This window comes from Lissotriton helveticus, chromosome 2_2 (genome assembly GCF_964261635.1).
Source record: "Lissotriton helveticus chromosome 2_2, aLisHel1.1, whole genome shotgun sequence".
NCBI lineage: Eukaryota > Metazoa > Chordata > Amphibia > Caudata > Salamandridae > Lissotriton > Lissotriton helveticus.
Window position 1 is genome coordinate 320,719,843 of NC_136060.1, and position 20,238 is coordinate 320,740,080.

General features: G+C 45.8%; 1 protein-coding gene across 2 annotated transcripts in view; it reads right to left on the bottom strand.

Annotated features, from left to right (window-relative positions):
• Positions 1-4,700: 4,700 nt before the first annotated feature.
• The window catches only part of ZNF518B (zinc finger protein 518B), a 51,298-nt gene continuing 35,760 nt past the window's right edge, over positions 4,701-20,238 (bottom strand). For both annotated transcript variants that reach the window (XM_078678472.1, XM_078678471.1), the window contains exon 2: positions 4,701-10,116. In XM_078678472.1, the coding sequence (XP_078534598.1) occupies positions 5,758-9,960 (4,203 nt within the window). In that variant the 5' untranslated portion in view covers positions 9,961-10,116 and the 3' untranslated portion in view covers positions 4,701-5,757. The remainder of the gene's footprint in view (positions 10,117-20,238) is intronic.

The following is a 20,238-nucleotide window of genomic DNA, read 5'->3' on the forward strand; positions in this document are numbered from 1 at the left end:
GGTATGGCAATATCATGAAACAGCTAAAGGACATGGTTCCGAAAGCTGCAGACAGGCTCAGCTCATGCCAGAGCACCATCTCACATATTTCCAAGCACTCTGCCTCCAGGATTGATGAGGCCTTCCATAGGAGTGACTGATAGGAACATATGTGTCCATTTTAGGTTAGGTATAGGCATACTACACCTAAGTAAGGGGTGGTTACACCGACTTACCCCAGCTGAGTGATCAGCCAGTTGTGTCAAATATGGAGGCCAGGCCAGGGGTGGCATAATACATGCTGCAGCCCCTGGTAGGCCTTGGAAGCACCTATGCCCTGGGTACACTGTTACAGGGGCCAATAAGGTGAGCCAATTCCAATTGTGTATGTACCTAAGGTACATGGAGTCCATTTTAAGGAGAGAGCAATTAGCCTGGGGCCCTGAATAGCAGGATCCCAGGCCAACTATGTCAAAAACCAGCTAAACACTAGGCAAAAAGTTTGGGGGTAACCATAGTCAGATATCCACCTTCCTACAATTATGGTAAATGTATGTTGGTAAAATATCCTTGGCATTTCTAGTTGAAGTACTGGACAGTGTAGCCTTGTAGGTACAGGCTGCATTATTGTCTTTAAGTTTCTCTTAAGTGTCTATGCAGGGTTGCAAAGAAGACGACTTAAGAGATTATTTTTGATTGTTCCGGGGTCCACGCACATGGGCGGGACTATTCACTAGAATATGACTATACACAGAGATCCCCTACTACAGAATCCCTCTTCTTTCTTAGAAGGAAGAGGTGGGGCAAAACAAGGTAGGCAGAGTAATCGCCTGGCCTAGGTGGAAAGATATGATTACTTTCGAGAGCAAGGGGCCACATGTCTGGAGAGCCTTTTTCAGGCTAAAGAGTAGTGTATATGGAGGGTGCACCGAGAGAACCTGCAACTCGCTGATGCCCCCGACGATGTTATGGCCACCAGAAAGGCAGTTTTTATGGTTATTAATCAAAGAGGGCAATTAAGTAACGGTTCAAAAGGCACGAACATCAGGGAAGCATTTTTTCAGTACCTCATGGAGGTGGTGTTGTCAGTGAACATGTACACTAGTCTTCTCTTGATGGAGGGTGGAGGGTTAGAAAGGCCTTCAATGCCAAGCGAATCGCCAAAGCTCCAACAAGTTTCTGTGGAGTCCGAACACAGCCGGACACCACCTCTGATCTCCACCTCTCCCAAATGTCCACCCCAGACCAGGTGCAAAGCATCTGCCCCTACAGTCAGCTTCAGGTCTTTTGCTGTACCCACAGATATTTGGAGCATGTCCACGAGATTCCCCATATGCTGCGCCCTTTGGAACTTCAAGACCCATTGCAGAATCCACATATGCCAAGGGCCATGTGCTAGCAGCAGGATGCCGGAGACTATGACTGACTCCCTGAGGTCCAGAAGCCTCAGGGAGTCAGTCCGAGAGCCAGGTGCAAGCCTAGTATAGGATGAAGTCCTTCATCCTTCTTGGGCACCAGAAAGTAGAGGGAATAGCAACCCGACCTAGTTCAGATGCTGGCACCCTCTCTACAGGTCCATTGGCCAAGAGAGACAACATTTCATGGCGGATTCAGGTAAGATGGTCCTCAGTCAACTGGGCGTATGTTTATGGCTTGGGTGGAGGGGTAGGCACATATGAAATGGGGTAGGCACATATGAAATGGAGTAGCCACTTTGTACAATCTAGAATACCCAAGGGTCTGATGTTATTGACCTTCAGTGGGGCAGGTGATGTCATATCAACCACCTACTCGTTGTCCATGATGGTAAGAGAACAAAATAAAGGGGTATGGAGGCTGCGACTGGCAGGGAAGTGGTGGATTTGCCTGACCTCTGGTTACCTGTCCTAGTGATCTGTAGAAATGGCATCCTCTGCCACGAAAAGGAGTGGAAGCTTGCCGGCCGTTGTGCCTGGAAGGGTATTGGAGTTGGAAACACCTTCCGTGGCCACGAAAGGGGGGGAAAGGCAGACTGTAGTGGCTAGGGGCCATAAAAAGGCCCACAAACCAGACTGGCTGTAGCCCTAAAGCGTTCTAGCGCCAAGTTCACCTTCTTTGAGAAGAGACCCGAGCCATCAAAAGGGAATGCCCATAAGAAATGCTTAGACATCCCGGAAAAGCCAATAATCCTCAGCCAGGCGTGGTGCTGAAGGGACCACCAATTAAGAAAATCGCTCTGCCCAGCTAATCGGTTGTGTCCAGACCACAACAAATGGTGAACTTTGCCACATCTCTCCTGTCGGCAGTAGCCTGTGAAAGTACAACAGAGTCGGAGATCATGTGAGAGTAACAGCCCAAGAAACACACGGTGTTCACATACTGCAGTGCTAGAGTGGAGGAAGAGAGTATTCTCTAGGTAAAGGAATCCAGCCTCTTGGGATTCCGTTTCTAATGGAGTGGAATAGAACTCACCAGCATTAATTCTGGAAGTGGAGACCTCGACCACCAAGCTCTACATAGTGAGGTGCTGAGTGAAGAAACTAGGGTCCCATGAAGTGAGGCGGTGGGCAATTGTCCTGTGCATAGGAGCCAATGTTCAGGGCTAGACTAGGCCCCAAGGAGGATGTTCAGAGGGGGCAGTCCCCAGGTAATGCACCACTGCAAGAGAGGCTGGCTTCTCTAACCACACTAAGAGGGGAGACCAAGCCATTGTCAGGTGAGGTGTCTAACCCCCATGCTACCACCAGATGCTCATACCAGGGGTCCTTGGTATCATCCAATGGGTGGAGATATTCATCAGGGTCACCATACCTTCCCATTCAACCCCAGTACCAGGCCTATCAAAGACAAAAGTCCCTGGCTCCGACCTGTGAGGCATGACTCCGGATGGTGACGATCCTGCTCCATATCAGAGACAAGGGCGATGGGGCATCGATAATGTAGGGGACGTCGGAATGGAAGCATCGGGCCACCCACAAATGAGGGGCATGGCCTCATAGAACTCACATAGGTAGGCAGAGGTGGCTCTGTAAAATACTCAGGGAAGCGCGGAGGAGACCCTGGTTGGGGCTCAGCAGAGGCGCAGGGCTTGGAGTGCAGAAGCTCCCTGATCTTGTCCAAAGATTTGGACGAAGAAGTCGAAGCCCTCTTCGACTTCTTGGATTTCTGTTTCTTGTGAGACTTACCAAAGGACAACAACAGTTGAGTGGGACTCCTTAAGCGGACCTGGGACTTACCACTTGTTGGGAATTCTTTTTTGTGTGTTGCAATTCTTTATTGAAAGGACCAAAGAAGCATTACAGAGAAATAATACGGAGTGGGGCAGGAAAGAGACGGATGGGAGAGAGCAGTGTAGTACATAAACTACAATCATTGGTCTCATAGTCTTTATATATCAGCATTGGCATTGGGTTAGTAGGAGTCCTCCTGTCGTGCCAATGTTAGCAGTACCCAGTGCTGATCAACAGCAAGCTCTTGTGCTCCCTGGTCTGTGTGTGTGGGTGCCTGCTATTATTGTCCAGGTTAGGAAAGCCATGAGGCCGTAGAGCATTTGGTACAACAGATAGTGCTAGTAGATTGATTGGCGCAAGTATGATCAGAAGGATAGGTAGGAGAAGTAGGATAGATGGAATGAGTATAAGAAGTATACTAGGTTGCACAGGTGTGACGGACAATATGACAAATCTGAGGGGTGGAATGGGAAGCCACATATTGTTGAGCTGTGCGCCTTTGTGATGGGTGCATATCTGCCACAGCTATGAGCTCTTCTCAACGTTGGCATTCAGTGGAACATCAAGGGGTAAGGGCGGGGTAGGGTGCGGGAGGGGGGTAGGGTGCGTCGTGCCCAACTCAGTCCAGTGTCCCGAAAGAAGGGAGCCTATGTTTGGAGGAATATCTTAATTGGCTCGGGGTCAACCAAAATCAGGCAGTGGAGAGCTTGATTGAGCTCTCCCTCAGCACCTTCAGGTACACGGTGCTGTAATCCTCGCAGGCCTTAGGGTCATTGTCTTTCACACTGCACCATAGACAAACCAAGTATGAGGTTAGTCACTGACATCTATTGGTTAAAGGCTCTAATTGGTTCGAAATAAGCCTATTTATTGAGAGGCATTCATGTCACATGAGGAGAAAGAATTTGTTTTCAAACGCAGTCGACAAAACATCCAAAAAAAAAGCCAGTCATAAAGTGACTGATGGGTAGCACTTCATGGACCTGCGTAATCTATTGTGAAAAGGAAATAATGGACTTCAGTGTGCCAAAGGAGGTGCCTATGTAGGTACCATATACGTCACTTCTAGCACGGCCTGTGCAAAGCTGAACTACGCCACCTACCGGCACGCAGGAGTACTGCTTGATAATTTTCAGATCCAGTCTGACATCTGGTGATAATTCTAAGCTAAGAAGTGTGCAGCAAGAAGCCTCTAACAAGAACATCTTTTAACAAGCATCCCACATTACTTTAAGTGACCAGTTGTGCTTATAATAAAAAAAGTTTCCTGGTTTGGAAAACCTCAGGGGAAGCAGGCAGTGGTCCTTTGGACCACTGTCTGCTCTCCAAAGGCGGACTACACGATTCCCAAAGGGGAGGGTCTCCTCCCCTTTTGAGAATCAGTTACCCCAGCCTCGATATCTTAGAAATATATGCCTTTCGCTGAAAATTATGCAGTGTTGGGTACTGAACAAAAACATGTATACAATGTTAAGATAAAGGAAAAATAAATACAGTAATATCAAATGGGTGCTACAATTCTTTATTTTGGGATTTATAGAGTAATAAGGCAAAACAGACTTCATGTTTCTGTATTGGTTGCCCACTTTAAAAGCCCATAGTCATGAACAGGATGGGCATACCTATACATCTCAACAGTAGATTTCCTCCATAACTATTCACATTTCCATTACTTAGTACACTATTCGTTTCACCCCATGTAATTTTTCTTTAAACTGACAATTGTTATAAGGAAGAAAGAGTCAATTTTAAAAGGATAAACTTTTGGTCAAGTGTAGTGTAGCTCAATGCTTTAGGAGCATCTGTTGCAAATGAAGAGACCGTCAAAATTGAGTAAACTATGTAAATGCACCAACTCCATACCATTTAACAAAACAAATACATAAAATCCACACAATTACCGGTTTTGAGTGTTGTGGAAAAAGATGTCCCCTTCGTAATGCATCTTTAATTGGAGTAGTAGGAAATCTTGTAGTTTTAAATGTATTAAAAATCCCTCATTTATACAGGTTAGGTAATTATTATTCAAGTGTTTTTTTTGTTAACACAGGCAGCATGCTCCGCAAATTAAACTAAATCAGATTTCTTGCAACCGGCAGTTCAGTTTGATATAGATCTTACCCACTGACAAGTTACGATTGTTCCTAGCATCCCTTTTTCTTCAATGAATTTACATATGTAAAAGGCCAGTGTACTAAGAAGCTGATCTCAGCATTTCTAATAGGTAAATAATCTTTATAAAAATAGAATATAAAACAAATTTGTTGACTTGAATGACCTATAATAATCATATTAATACAAATAAACAAGAGTAAGTTAACAAAATTATAGTATTTGAGAATTCAAAGTAATACTAAAATGTATTATACTTCCTTAAGCGTGTTGGGGTGGCTGAGGCACTAGAATTGCTCAATCCAGTTGGACTCTAGTTCTAGATTACATACCCTTCACTTGCCAGCCCCAGATTCCATAATACACAACCAAAGTCCTTCAAAACTGAAGGGTATAACACTATATACAGCATTTTTACCCAAAATGAAACCATTCAGACAAAAACTGTAGTCATATTTCAGCTGTGTGACATTTCTGGAAGCGAACAACTGCTCCAGCTAGCTGTGGACTCCGTAGGCGGGGGTAGTCCTGGACTCATCCAGGTGTTCGGCGGCTGATATCCCCTTTCATTAATCTGGAATATAACAGCATTCTGTTGAGATTCATCTGCGATAACATCTACAGTCTGCTCACTAACTTTGTGAGTTGTGCTTTGTTTCATTTGGAGAATAGGCTGCACTCTCTCTGCAGTAGATACCACATTTGTACAGGTAAGCCGTTTAAGCTGCTGTTTGACACAAAGACATTGCATTGTTCTTTCCGAAAGAAACACTCGGAGCACACGCCCTTTATACTTTTTAATTGTATCCATTATATTAACTATTTCTAGGGAATCAACATCAGGGTGGTTCATTACAACTACAGGCTGGTTAAGTCGAGGACATTTAATCCTTTGGTTATTCAAAACTGGAATAAGCTGAAGATGTCTTTCTTGTATAATGGCATATTTCGATTCGTTTTGAATACTGTGTTCAGCTTGTACTTTGATTTTTTTTTTTTTTACACAGCCTTTCGGATCTTCTTTTTCTTTCAACCGTGATCTTTTCAGTGTAGCTTTTTTGAAATGGGCGTCAAGAGATTCTTGATTTACTAACCTATTATTTCTTCTAATATTTAGTTTATGCTGTTTTTTAGAGTTTGGATCTTGCTTAGAATTTCTGCAGCCAGACTTGGTTTTCTTGTTTTTAAAACAGTCTTTCAAATGTTTTTCTTTCCTTTTCTTTGTCAACAGTGGTGTTTTCATGACAGCTTTTTGCAAATGGCTCTCGAGACCTTGTTCATTTATTAAAATATTTCTTTTAACGTTTAGTTTAAGATGTTTTTTAGAGTGTATTACTTGTTTAGAATTTCTACAGCCAAACTTGCTTTTCTTGTTTTGAACACAATCTTTAAAATTTTCTTCTTTTTCTTCCTTTGTCAGCCGTTGTCTCTTCAAAACATTTTTTTGCAAATTATTCTCGAGTCCACATTCACTTAATACATTATTTCTTCTAATGTTTAGTTTAGGCTGTTTTTTAGAGTTTGGTTCTTGCTTAGAATTTCCACCACCAAACTTAAGTTTCTTCTGTATACAGTTGTTCAAATGCCCCTTTTTTACTTTCTTTGTTAGCTGTGATCCTTTCAAAATACCTCTTTGCAAATGTGAATCATGACCATCTTGATTTACACGATTATTTATTGTATGGTTTATTTTAGACTGTTTTTTACCATGGCTTTTTACTGGAGAGTTGTGAAAAAGAACAGGTCTGGGAAGAAAGGTTTCATTGCAATGTGCAATATTCTTTGAACGTTTTGAGCAGTTTCCATTTTTTGAAGCAGCCTTACTGGCACTAGAGTTAATAACAGTAAGTACAGTTCCTTTTGGAATAAATACAGGAGAAGCAGTATGAAAATTTTCTGGAACAACAGTTTCAGCAATGTGTGATTTTCGCTTTTTTGGAAAACAAACTTTTTTCTTCGGGGTACGATTTGGAGAATTACGCTCCTCTCGGGGGGCATGTGTTGCAGAAATACCTGCCTCTCGTTTTGGGGTGCAGGATTTTTTCCCTTTTTTAGGCAAATGTATCAGTGCTTGCATTCCCTTTGATTTCTGATGTATATCTGCACATTTTGAGATTTGTGTGCGTTTTAAGCAGCCTTTTTTAGCCATATCATGTACCGGCAAACAACCTACTTCAAAGAGAATATTCGGACATGCAAGAGGATGGTTGTCATCTTCTGTGGCGCAGGACACATTTGAATATTTTTTCAACCACGATTTCTGGAAATGGGAATCAACATTATCTGGATTACAATTTAAATGTTCTGTTTTGAGTAAACGGTCTGAATCATTTTGTTTGTCGTCTGACTCAGCCCAATCTTTTGACTTTTCGGTCAGCTCCAAAATCTTGCAATTTTTCTGCAAATGAAATGCATCACTTTGAAGTTGTTCAGTCTTACAGTTCTGCTTCAATGAAGGCATATCAGGAATTGTATCTGGTGATAAAAATATTCCTTCACCGCTTTCTAGTTTAGCTGACATAACAGCAGTGTTGCATATTGTTTCAGAAGCCGCTTCCATGTGTATTTGGGAAAATTTAGCACGTTTTTTAAGGTGATCCGTTGCAGTCCCCAAATTTGTAGGTTCACAATTTTTATCTGGAGCGCTATTTTTTCTATTTGCATCAGCTGCATCCAAATCGATGTGGTTTGAACTCATAGTTATAACAGGTACTTTTTCACCAAGCAATGTTAAGGGAATTTTACAGTCTTCCTTATCAAACATCGGAGAAATATCGCTTTGGGAGGACGCAGCAGAGTCTGTGGTAAACGCAGAAACATCATCCCAATTAATGCCTTCTGGGATATTTTCAACACCGGAGCTTAGAGAAAAAACTGATAAAATGAAAGGTCCCTCTGTTACATTACTGACACAGTGTAGATTGTGTGGTTTGTAAGATTCAAAAATAGGGCTGTTTTCATGACCTTGAGCAAAAGCTGTATGTAGACTGGAGTCTTTATTGCAGTTTTGTGAAGGCAATGCTTTGCTACTATAACCAGATTCGCTAACTTCAAGACATGCTTGTGTATCAACGTGATCACTGATTAATGGTAACTTCCTGCCTCCTATAAAGGAACAATTTGTACCATAAGATATCTCTGTCAAATGACACTGGTCAGATGCTGCTTTGGAATCACAAACAGAGGTACACAAGGCTACATTTGGTGACTTTTTAGAGCAAGCCATCTCCATTTCTATTGGATTTCTTACAGAAATACAAGGAGGTGTTTTCAGGTCCACATTTTCATTACTGCCGTTGGCCATTAGATCATGGTCGCTAAAAAATAATTTACTTTTTATTTGCAAATCCCTATTTGCTAGCACCTTACCTTCACCATTGGAATCATGCATGGGTACTGGTACACTCAATTGCTCAACTGCATCATGTGAACTAAAAGAACTGCGAACTGATGAATTCTTTAAGAAGTCAGGTTTAGATTTTGGATAACCAGGATTGATATTTATTTTTTCCATAGATGCATAGGTAGCCACTAATGGTTTTGTCTGATTAGAATATTTAGTTAGAAACTCTTTCTGATTTATATCTGAAATGATAGATTCTTCTAACCTGCCAACTGTACATTCAGAATGCTTTTCCATACTGTGAAAGAGTTTCAGAACTAACTTTTGAATACCATCCACCATTTTAACCTCCATTATTTGGACAAAAGAATTTGGTAGCACTTCCAATTGTGGAGGTGCGATGACAGTTATTGGTAATCCAGGCTGCAGCATATTGCTTTCTGGAGAAAGTTCAACTTCAACACTACCATCGTGACAAACATGCATACCGATACTATCACAGCATGGTGCCACTTTGTCAAAATTAACATTTTGGACGGTTTCATCACTATCAATATAACATACACTCACTACAGTGCATATTTCAAACGGTTCCTCATCAACACCTGCATTTGATGATGAATTTAAAAGGTCTTTTTGGAAACTATCATTATCCTCTATAAAGTGTTCAGCATTTAAAGGGACTGTCAGACACTTGCTACTTTGCTCTTCTTTTCCACATGCACCTGAATGTTGTTTTTTATTTGCAATTCCATGCACTCTTCGAGTATGTTTCACAACATAGTCATTTCGGATGGCACCATAGTCACAATATTCACATTTATAGGGAAAAGTGCCAGTATGTTTCACTAGATGACGCTGAAACTCCCCTTTTGTATAAGACACAAAACTACAATAGGAACATATAAACTTAATTTCTTCATGTTGCAAAATGTGCTTTTTGTACTGTTCAAGATCTTTTGATGTAAAACGGCACTTGTCACAGTAATGTTTGTCTTTCTTTTTATTTTTATGCAAGGTTTTGCTTAATTGAAGAAACTCATCCTTTTCCACTGCACCATTTACATAGTCTCCGGGTACAGCCATATGGCAGTCATTACAAAGAAATGCCTCTTTGTCATCAGTACATATTAATCGCTTAGCATTTACCAATGTGTTTGGCCTGGATTCAGGTATTCGGCAGCGGCAACTTTTACAATCCAGTGGCCATTTACCATCTTCTCCATTTTCAAAGTTTGTTGGATTTGATGTAGAAATCAAAGAATTATCTCCTTTATCCAACTCTGGCAAAAATTTGCTAGTATTCTTCATTTGCATTTTTGGAGGTCTTCATTTGACTTTCCGTTTTGAAAGAGATTACAGAAAAATCCCAACAGCATTTCACCAATCTTCAAAGATATTCTTGCATAGCTCTTCATCATGGCTTGGACATATTTATGTATTCATAAATAATAGATGATAGCCAAGGAAACCCTAGAAGCAAAGAAAACAATTTACACATAAATAAAACAAAAACACAATAATGCAGATGAGTAATTTAACTATGCAATGAAGTGCATTATGAACACTTGAATTACATACAACATTAACTAGACATCTGTAACCCAATTCTAATTGTAATTCTGCAAGGCAGGATCATGGCAAATTATCAAATTACTTCTGTAGACCAAACCATTCTTTTGTTTCACTGATGTTAATGGAGGATTCCACATAGAATTAGTCCCAGTCTTCTCTGACCCTGTGTAACAAAGAGAGTAACTGGATATATTTTCTGAAGCTTACGACTTGAGGTATGAAATTAACAGAATATGAAGAATGGCTTTCCAAAGCCAAACGGCAGATGCTAACAGTGGCTTACTGACCTGTACGTCTAGAATCCCTTGTCCACAAAATTACTAATTTCATCTCCCACTGACACATGGCTGATTAGATTCACTATGATAGGACCAGACTTCCAAGAAATACTTAAAATATGGATCTGACAGAGAGCCATTAATGTATCAACAGTAGGAACAAATGTTTCCCACTGTTGCTATCTTATGAAGGAATTAAAGACTGCACAGACCTGATTCTCATTAGTATCACTGAATTCCTAGCTAAGGGAGAAGGCTGGGATACACTATCGGACCTCAAACGTAATACATTAGAAACCATTCTCCATGGCGTCATTATGATAGAATATTTAAGGGCAAATGAAGCCCCAAGAATACTGATGGAAGTTACCAAACCAAGGATATTTCCTGATGATGCTGGTTTCAGGATTTGTTGGTCCTCATAATTAAAATGACCAATAGACTATAGATGCCCTAGTTGTCAAAATACAGATGTTAGAGAGTAACCTGAAGAAAACTGTGGGTGGCCAAGAGGGCCAACATGGCTGTCACCTAAGTTGCAAGCTCTGCTGTGAACCAAACAAATCTCTTGAATATCCGAGCGGCCAGCTGATGCTGACCCACTGAATTTGCTGTACCTGTTCCGGAAAAGCTCTGGTCGTGCCCTGTGGTGCCTAGCGGCTGCCTCGATTGCCGCTCTGCATTGGGGAGAGTGACCTGGGCAGCGGAGGATACTCCCAGCAACAGGTGGACCTCAGGAGGCCAGAACAGCAATACTACATGTGAGGGGTGGAGTGACACAGGTCTCTTCCAGCAGACCCTGAGCAGACCAGAGGAGGCCCCAGTTGTATGCAACCGGGGTTGAGCAGCAGCCTGCCAGAACCAGGGACGCTGGTCGCCTGACCGCTGCAGTAATTCTCCCTCTCTGGACCCCGGCCTCTGCGAAGACCCGTGGCGCCTTTCACTACAGCTGGCGAGCCCAGGCCGCCTCCGCAACACTGATCGGCACCCAGGGCAGTGATTCTTTCCTGGGCCCGGGCGGAGACTGACAGAGACACTGGGGTCCCGCACCTGACTCCGCTGCACAAATCGGCGCAAAGTCGGCTCCTGCTCATGCGCAGCGCCCCGCAAGGCCTATTAGGCGACAACAGCCATTCCCATCGCCTTGCTGCCTAGCTTAGTTCCGTGCTCTCCTCGACAAGGGACCCCCCGCTGCCTGGGCGGCTGCATCATCAGACTCTCCTGTGAGGGGCCCTGCAAGTCTCAGGTACAAGAGGTGCGCATGGGGCCGTAGGCCCACCCTAGACTGACCAGGGTTCCCCCTCAGAGGCTGCGGCCCCACCCTGACTTGGCCACCAACGACCACGCAGCACAGGCCTGTGCAGTATCAGTACTGGTGCCCCCCCGCTCTTACCATCCCTTGGAGCGACAGAGCACGTGCCGGGGGGGGGGGTTGACTTATTCCCCGGAGACACGGGCACCCCAACCTGTGCAGAAAAGGGGCTGATATAGCGACAGGAGACCTTGACGAGTGACACCCTTGGCCCACTGAAATTCCAGTGGTGGCTGGATGATCACATGGACTGCCTTACTACCCTGCCCCGTTTGACTGGGCACACTGTATTCCACACCCTGGGGATGGCTTCTCCTTCCCGGCCCCTCCTGGACCCCAAGCCCACCCCGGACCCAGCCCACATGTGTTGCTCTGCCTTGGTTGGGGGGGGGCCGGACCAGGGTGCCCCGGGGGTGACTGAATCCCTCCTGCCCCTGCGGTCAGGTTGGTAGTCCCCTCCCCCACAGCAATCAGCTCTCCAGCCATTTTGCTGCATGGCTCAGTGCAGGCCACAGGTGTGTGGGCCGACCACCCACGGCGTCTTTTCTCCTCTCCCCCTGTGTGCCCCCCAGGGGAAGTGACGCTGCCGGACTTAACCTCTGCCACCGGTGGGGCTTCTCATTGTCTCCACCTGTCTTCCCTGAGACCTCGCGCACCGAAACTGGAAGTGGACCTGGCAAGGACTTGGAAAGACCCCGACCATGGGAAAGACAAGGCCTCAAGTACTGCATCATCACAGATGCCAATAGACCACTACATCACCTGCACCAGCGTTCCCGCCTCTGGCTCCTCGGGTACCGTGGGCAAGGCCAAGCACCCGTCTACCGACCTCTCAGGCGTTCCAAACCTCTCAAGCTTTAGTGGAGGCCAGAGTTGGAGAAGTGAAATGTCATAGCTAGGATCACAGAGACGGAGTCCTGGATCTCCACAGTTGAAGACAGCATCTCAACCCTCAGAACCCAGGACTATGTACTTCTGCCCAGTAGGGCGGATATGCACACAAGGGCAGAAGATTCCGAAAACTGCTCGAGGTGGAACAACATCCGAATCGTGGGAGTTCCGGAATTCTTTGGGGACACCACTCCATCTCAAATGGCAGACCTCATGGAAAACAACCTCTTTTGTTCAAAATGGCCGGGGCCATAAACTGAGCACTCAATCCCCCCCTGTACCGCCTGAACCCACGAGGCCCCTCAGCAGCTCCACTTTAGATAACAAAACTGAGATAAGACTCCCCATGGAATGCAGGACCCTGAGCCAGCCGGAATAGAATCTGAAACTGCTCTGCCCTGCTATGAAAACAGCAACAACTAAAAGAGGACTAATGACTCTATCCTCCCTACTTGGCGGCCATTTTTAGACTACTCTTTCTCTCTTTGGCGGCCATCATGGACTAGTCTTTCTGAATATTATTTACTATCGGTACCACAGACTTTACATAGCTCTGTATTTAAATCTTTGTGTGCTTAAGTGGCTGCCTTTTACTGCAGTATTAACTTACTATTGTATTTTACACTTCATGTAACCTGGTGTTCTTGGTGTGCTTGAGTGTCTGCCTTCTACTGCAGTATTATATTACTATTGGTATTCTACATTTTATGTAACCTACACCCATTTTCACTTTTCCTCACCGACAGTGCACTGATTGCTACCTCATATTCTACCTCATATTCTACCGGCTGCTCACTAGTGTCATACTTGTTATTGCAGTAATTTGTTTGCACCTATATTAGATCCAGTAATTCATTAGTAGTTTAGCCCTATTTGTATATTGTATATGTTGTAAACTGCACCTTTATCCCTATCATTCACTGTTCGCTACCTCACTTATTTGGTTCATTATTGTAAGCATATTGTAAGCATTATTGTGATTGTCTCTGCAAACGCACTGCATTACCTGTACTCACCTGTATTCACTTTACCTATCCTTCATGTAATGCATCGACTGCACATATGCCTGTCGTCTCACTAGTGTATTTTCTGCCCGCTAGTGCCATCCCTGATCCTGATAGCCTGCTGTGCTTGCATGTGCATCTTGCTCCGGCATATCACTAGGGTTCACCAACCCCTGCGCTATACTGCCACCATACCAACATGGAGCTCAGCGGCAAACACACATATAAAATAAACTACCCTCCCGTGCTCACCAAAAAAGCTACTAAACGCTTTAAACACGACTTCCTTAGGTCTCACCCAGAAACACCCTTTGCCGACACCTACTTCTCAACGGTCAATGGACCCTTGAACACCGACATCATTTTCCACACTACACGTAGAGCGCAATGGAAAAAAGTGTTCCTCACCCTATTCACCGTCTCCACCTCCAGGAAATCCGCACATGGCCTAACACTCTCCATCACATCGTCCCAACTCCTCCCAGGCAGAACCACCGTCACTATATACAACAACGGGATTGTCTTAATTCAAGCGACAGACAGGAACCTGGAACTACTCGACAACATGTTCCCCTCTCTCAAAGAGCACCTTTCCAATCCTCGGACTCACACGCATATCACCCCCTGTCCTACCTCTCCTAACGTCACAGCTCCCACCCTTAACTCTCCTAACCCAGGTCAGCAGCAAGAAGACACGCACCTCACCTTCACACCCTGCTCCACAATCAATCACCTGCCCGTCTCAGCTAACCCTCCCCGCCCCTCATACACAGACATAGACCTGGTCCCCCCACACACCACTCGCTTTCCCAGCCCCCCTACTAACCCCCGTACCTCCGCACATCCTCCTGTCTCCCCCCCCACACTCTGCACCCCCGTACCTCCCCCCGCACATTTCTTCTCAGAGCACCCTTCCTCCCCCAATGGCACCCCACACAACATGACTCTCTCTCCGACTTCTGCCCCCCCCACACTTAGCACTCCCGCCACGCCTAGCCTGCATCCCTCCCTCAACCTCCCACCCCCCTCGCTCACTCCTCAATTTTCCACCTCCTCCCCCACAACAGCCAGCCTTCACATCGCCCCCTTATTCCCTTCCCCCCCTAGCACGGATGCGCTTCCCAATAACACCTATCCTCTCGCTAACGCCCCCAACACCCACCTCGGCTCCGCCTCTCCACCCGGACTGCCCCCTGTCAACGTACTCGCCGGTTCAGCGCCAGTACCCTCCCCCAACACCGCGCCCATCATCACCCTGGACATTATTATGTCCACCCTTCTCCAATTGAAAGAAGAATTTCATTCCATTAAAGAGTTGCTCTTCACACACCCCATCAGACACCCCCCCCCCATCACCACCCCTACCGCACCTAACACCATGTCCCCCCTCACCGCCTACCCGCCCTACCACACAACACTCCACACACCGGACCTCTATCCCCCCTCGCAACACCAACAATCGCAATAACAATTGCAATCTCAGTACTATCAAGCGCAATACTCCTCCTTCTTCTACACCTAACAACACGTCCTCCACACCTCCTACTCGCCTCATCACACATCTTTCCCCACATTGGACTTCTACCCCCTCTTGCAATACCACCAATCGCCCCAGACGCACCACCAACACGATCTCTGACCTTGACGTACACACCCTTCTCCACTCTTACGACCCGGCTCCCCAAAAGCCACTTGCTACCAACAACATGTCCATCCCAACGATTATATCCAACCACCTCAGGCACCAAAAGGATAACAACAGAGGCACTGTCCCCAACAACCTCACTAATGTACCCCTCGTTTTGGAATCATCCTCCACCCTTTGCACCCCTAGCCTTAAATGCATACTTCTCAACTGCAGATCGGCCCAAAGACATTCCATGGAGGTCGCCGACCTCATCATGTCCCTGGAACTGGACCTAGCCATTCTGACTGAAACATGGCTGTCTGATTCCTCCACACCTATACTGGATATCCTAGTCCCTCCCAACTACTGTATCATTAGACTTGACAGGGACAAAAAGATAGGAGGTGGAATTGCCTGCATCTACAGAAGCAACCTCTCAGTCTCCAAAGTGACCGTCTCCTCTCTTACCTCCTGTGAATACCTCTGCCTTGATATCAACAGCGAAAGCAAACCGGTATGCTCACTACACATTATATACCACCCACCTGGGGACAATCTCTCCTTCGTCCAACAACTCATGGATACAATTACAGCCAACTCAGGACGACAGCACACCCAAATTTTCCTTGGCGACTTCAATCTCCACTGGAATGACAACAGTGACACAGTGGTAAACAGCCTCAAAAGCTTTCTCAACGCACTTGATCTCAACCAAATATGCAACAGCCCGACCCATAAGAGAGGTTCTACCCTTGACCTCATCATCTCCAAAGAGGGCGCTATTCAACTGGAGTCAATCCAACCTTGTGACTGGTCAGATCACCATATTGTCTTCTTCATCATCAAGGAAAAAACCAGACTTAACTCAGTTCAACCACCTAAGCACAAAGTGTGGAAAAGAGACTGGAAGAAACTCAACCCAAACACCCTACCACCTAACAGCTGCAATAGGCTACTTCCCCCTCCCGGCGATACAGACGTTCAACTTCTGACTGACTTCTATCTCAATACTATGTCCACAATAATCGATGAGGTGGCGCCCTTGCAACTGAAAAGAGTCTCGTCCAAGAAGACCTCCAACCCATGGTATGACGGAAGCCTCAATGAGGATAGACGGGCGATGCGAATGGCAGAGCGCACCTGGAGGTCAGCCCCCTCTGCAGTGCACCTAAAAAGTCTAAAGAAACAGAGACACGCCTACTTCAGGAAAATAAAACGCTCAAAAAGAGACTTCTTCAGCCTCCAGCTCGCCCAGGCTAAAAACCGTCCAAGAAGGCTGTTTGAGTTGGTCAGAACACAATCCAAAGAGCATCCCCAGACAATCAGCTCCATGGTCGTTTCTCCATCCTGCGAAGACTTCTCTGCCTTCTTTATCCAAAAAACTGAGAGAATAAGAAGCGATCTCCTCAATGACGCTATCCTGTACTCCAACCCCCGACACACAGCAATACCTCAACCAAAGAACAATGCCACCTGGTCATCCTTTGACACTTACTCCGTAGAAGAAATTGGCAGACTGCTCAGCGCCTTGAAACCCTCCAATCACCTCTCTGACCCCCTTCCTGCTAACGCCGTAAAAGACTTTTCCCCTTGGCTTCTCCCACTCTGGTCTAAGATTATCAATAGCTCTCTTCAACAAGGATCCATCCCTAACACCCTCAAAGTAGGGCAAGTCACACCGCTACTAAAAAAACCAACCGCAGACCCCACTGATCTAAACAATTACCGCCCTATCACAAACATTCCCACTCTCGCTAAACTGTTGGAAAAATGCGTACAACTACAACTGACTAAACACATAGATAAGTTTGATCTCCTAAACGCTCATCAGTCAGGCTTCCGAGCAGGGCACAGTACCGAAACTGCCATGACTCACATAGTGGACGATGCCCTCCAAATCCTAGACCAAAACGATACCTGTCTCCTCATCCTTCTGGATCTCTCCTCAGCATTCGATACAGTTAAACATGAGAACTTACTCGAACTGTTAAACACAAGAATGGGCATATCTGGGACTGTTCTAAAGTGGTTCACCTCATTTCTACACAACCGGACACAAAGAATCAAAAGCAACAACCTGCTGTCCTCTCCGGTACCGGTATCGCTAGGCGTCCCTCAAGGATCCTCCCTCTCCCCAACACTGTTCAACCTAGTTATGGAACCTCTCACCACGTTGCTACAGGCTTCTAATGTGCACTTTCACATGTATGCCGACGACACCCAACTTTATCTCAAAATACAATCTCCCAAGGACATCATGCTGCTGAACACCACGATCAAAAACACCCAATCCTGGCTGGCAGAGAATCACCTCAAACTCAATGCTCTGAAGACCGAGTTCCTCCTGATCTCACCTCCCGCTAAAATATCCACGGCTCAAACATGGCTTAAGCAATTAACGGCTCTAAATGTACAGCCCATCGTAGTAGACTCAGCTAAATCTTTAGGCATAACACTTGACACCAATCTCAACATGCAGCAGCACATCAGCAAGGCAACCAAAGGAGCGAACTTCCAAATCAATACCCTGAGAAAACTTAAACCCTTCCTTCCGGCCAAAGACTTCCAAACTGCAGTACAATCTATAGTCATCCCGCACATAGAATACGGTAGCACCGCCCTCTGCGGGCTTCCCCTAACTACAACGGCACCCCTAAGAGCGTCCCTTAACGCCGCAGCGAGACTCGTCACAGGCTCAAAAAAACACTCGCATATCTCCCCGGACTTTAAATCACTGAACTGGCTACCTTTTGAAGCCAGAATTCAACTGAAAATCGCATGCATGACACACAAGGCTGTGCATCTGAATTCACCCGCCTACCTCACTCAAAAGTTGACAATTTCGGGTGGCTCCCGAACTACTAGGAGCACAAGCAATCTTCTGCTGAAACCTAGAAGATTTCGGAAAGAAAAAACGTATAAACGCTCCTTTTCAGGTATGGCACCCAGGATCTGGAACTCACTCCCTCCTGAAACAAGGCTCATCTCCTCCAACACAATCTTTAAGAATGAAGTTAAAGCGATCCTCATGGCAAAATACACATGACCTATTCTACGTATCACTATGAATGTCACATGAGTATCACATGAATCTATACCCTGTATTATCGAATTACGTAATTGTATACGCTCAATCTTTGTATTTTGTTATAATGTGTGATGCACCTGGTTGATTATGTATATTGTTATATTGTTGACGCACCTGGTTGACTTTGCACACTTTACCCTCTCCACCTCAACGATCCTTACTTCCCTTCTACTATCGCACCTGTGGGACTATACATCCTGCACACACCCACCTCAACTAGGCCCACCTTTAAACTCTAAATACTCTAAACACGCTTAAGCAAGTATATGCTCCCTGTTATTGCACTTTATGCTATTGACACAATTGTTTGTCTATACTCAGTGTACCTACACTACCACACCTGTGACCTACCTCATGTCCTTTGACCTACCCATGTAACTAGCACCTTGTACCTAACTACCTCATATATTACTTTGTATATACGCTTCTTACCTTGTATTTTTACTTAGTATTCTTACTTGTAAAGCGCTCTGATATCTGCAAAGATCTTGTTCGCGCTGTATAAAACTCTCAAAATAAATAAAAGTGGCCAAGGTCTTGGATGCCAGAGGGACCTCTGTCTCCATGGTTTATGATTGAGCGGCTCCATTGCTCCCTGGCCTGAGGCGCCCTCCTGGCACCCACCGGTCTGTAACGAGACACAGCAGACTTGTGGCACTACCATTCCAACCAAAACTTGCACTCACTTTCGTAGCAGCTGGCGCTCTGAATCCTGCTCTTACACTGGTTCACTCCAACCCTTGCTGTAAAACTATGTGGACTCTAATGTTCCATTTTCTTTGGGCGACAGATGCTTCTCGGGTAGAAGTATGGGATGGGAGTTGGGGGGGGGTGGGGTTTTTGTTACATGTTCACTGTTCAAACCATTCCTCTCAGGCACACTTTCGACTCTCCCGAGCATCCATAAATCTGCGGCCCGAGCCATTTCCAGAGCCTCTCGGACGCCTACCTCACTATCATGCAGGCCTTACCTGTCGCCCCACTGAGTATAACGCCACCAAACCACCACACTTGATCCGACCCGTTGATGTTCAGGGTGCTGTCAGGGAACATTAATGGTCTGTTAGACCGGATTAAGGGTTCAGCGGTCTTCGCATTTGCTCACCGCCACCTACAAGAAGTCATACTCCAGCAAGAAACACACCTTCAAGGTGAGCGCCGTCCCTTCCTATCCCGCAAATGTACAACAGGGTCTTTCATGCGGGGTTTCCATGGGGAGCAAGGGGGGTTGCCGTTCTTCTCCATAGCTTCTCCCTAGCTTCTCCCCCTAGTGGTTTCTCATGTCTCTTGTGATCCCCAGGGGCACTTTGTGGCACTGGAGGGCACCCTGGAGAGGCAGGTGGTTGTCCTAGTGTCCATCTACCGCCCTCCGCCGGCCACCCTGGGAGGCTGACTTTTTGACCTGTTGACTCTCCTCACCCGCAGCTGCATGGCCTCACCGTGCTAGGCGGGGATTTTAATGCAGTCACTGCACCGGCCCGTGATTGCACTGGGCCAGCTTACGGACTGGCTATCCGCCTGGGGACTCTGACACCTGGCGATCCTGGCCCCCAACACTCCAGCAGAAGACACACACACACACACACACACACACCTCGCCATCCAACCACACCCACTCATGCACTGATCTGGTTCTCCTACCGGCTCTGGACTGTCAAGCGCTGACCCCCATCAACATACTGCCCAGAGGGATCTTGGACCACTCCCCATACTCCTTGAACTGGGAGGTCGCCACATGATTCAGAGACCCATGTGGGGCATCAATGCGTGGTATCTTCAAGATAAATCTTTTGCCCAAGCCCTTAGAGAAGAACTTCAAT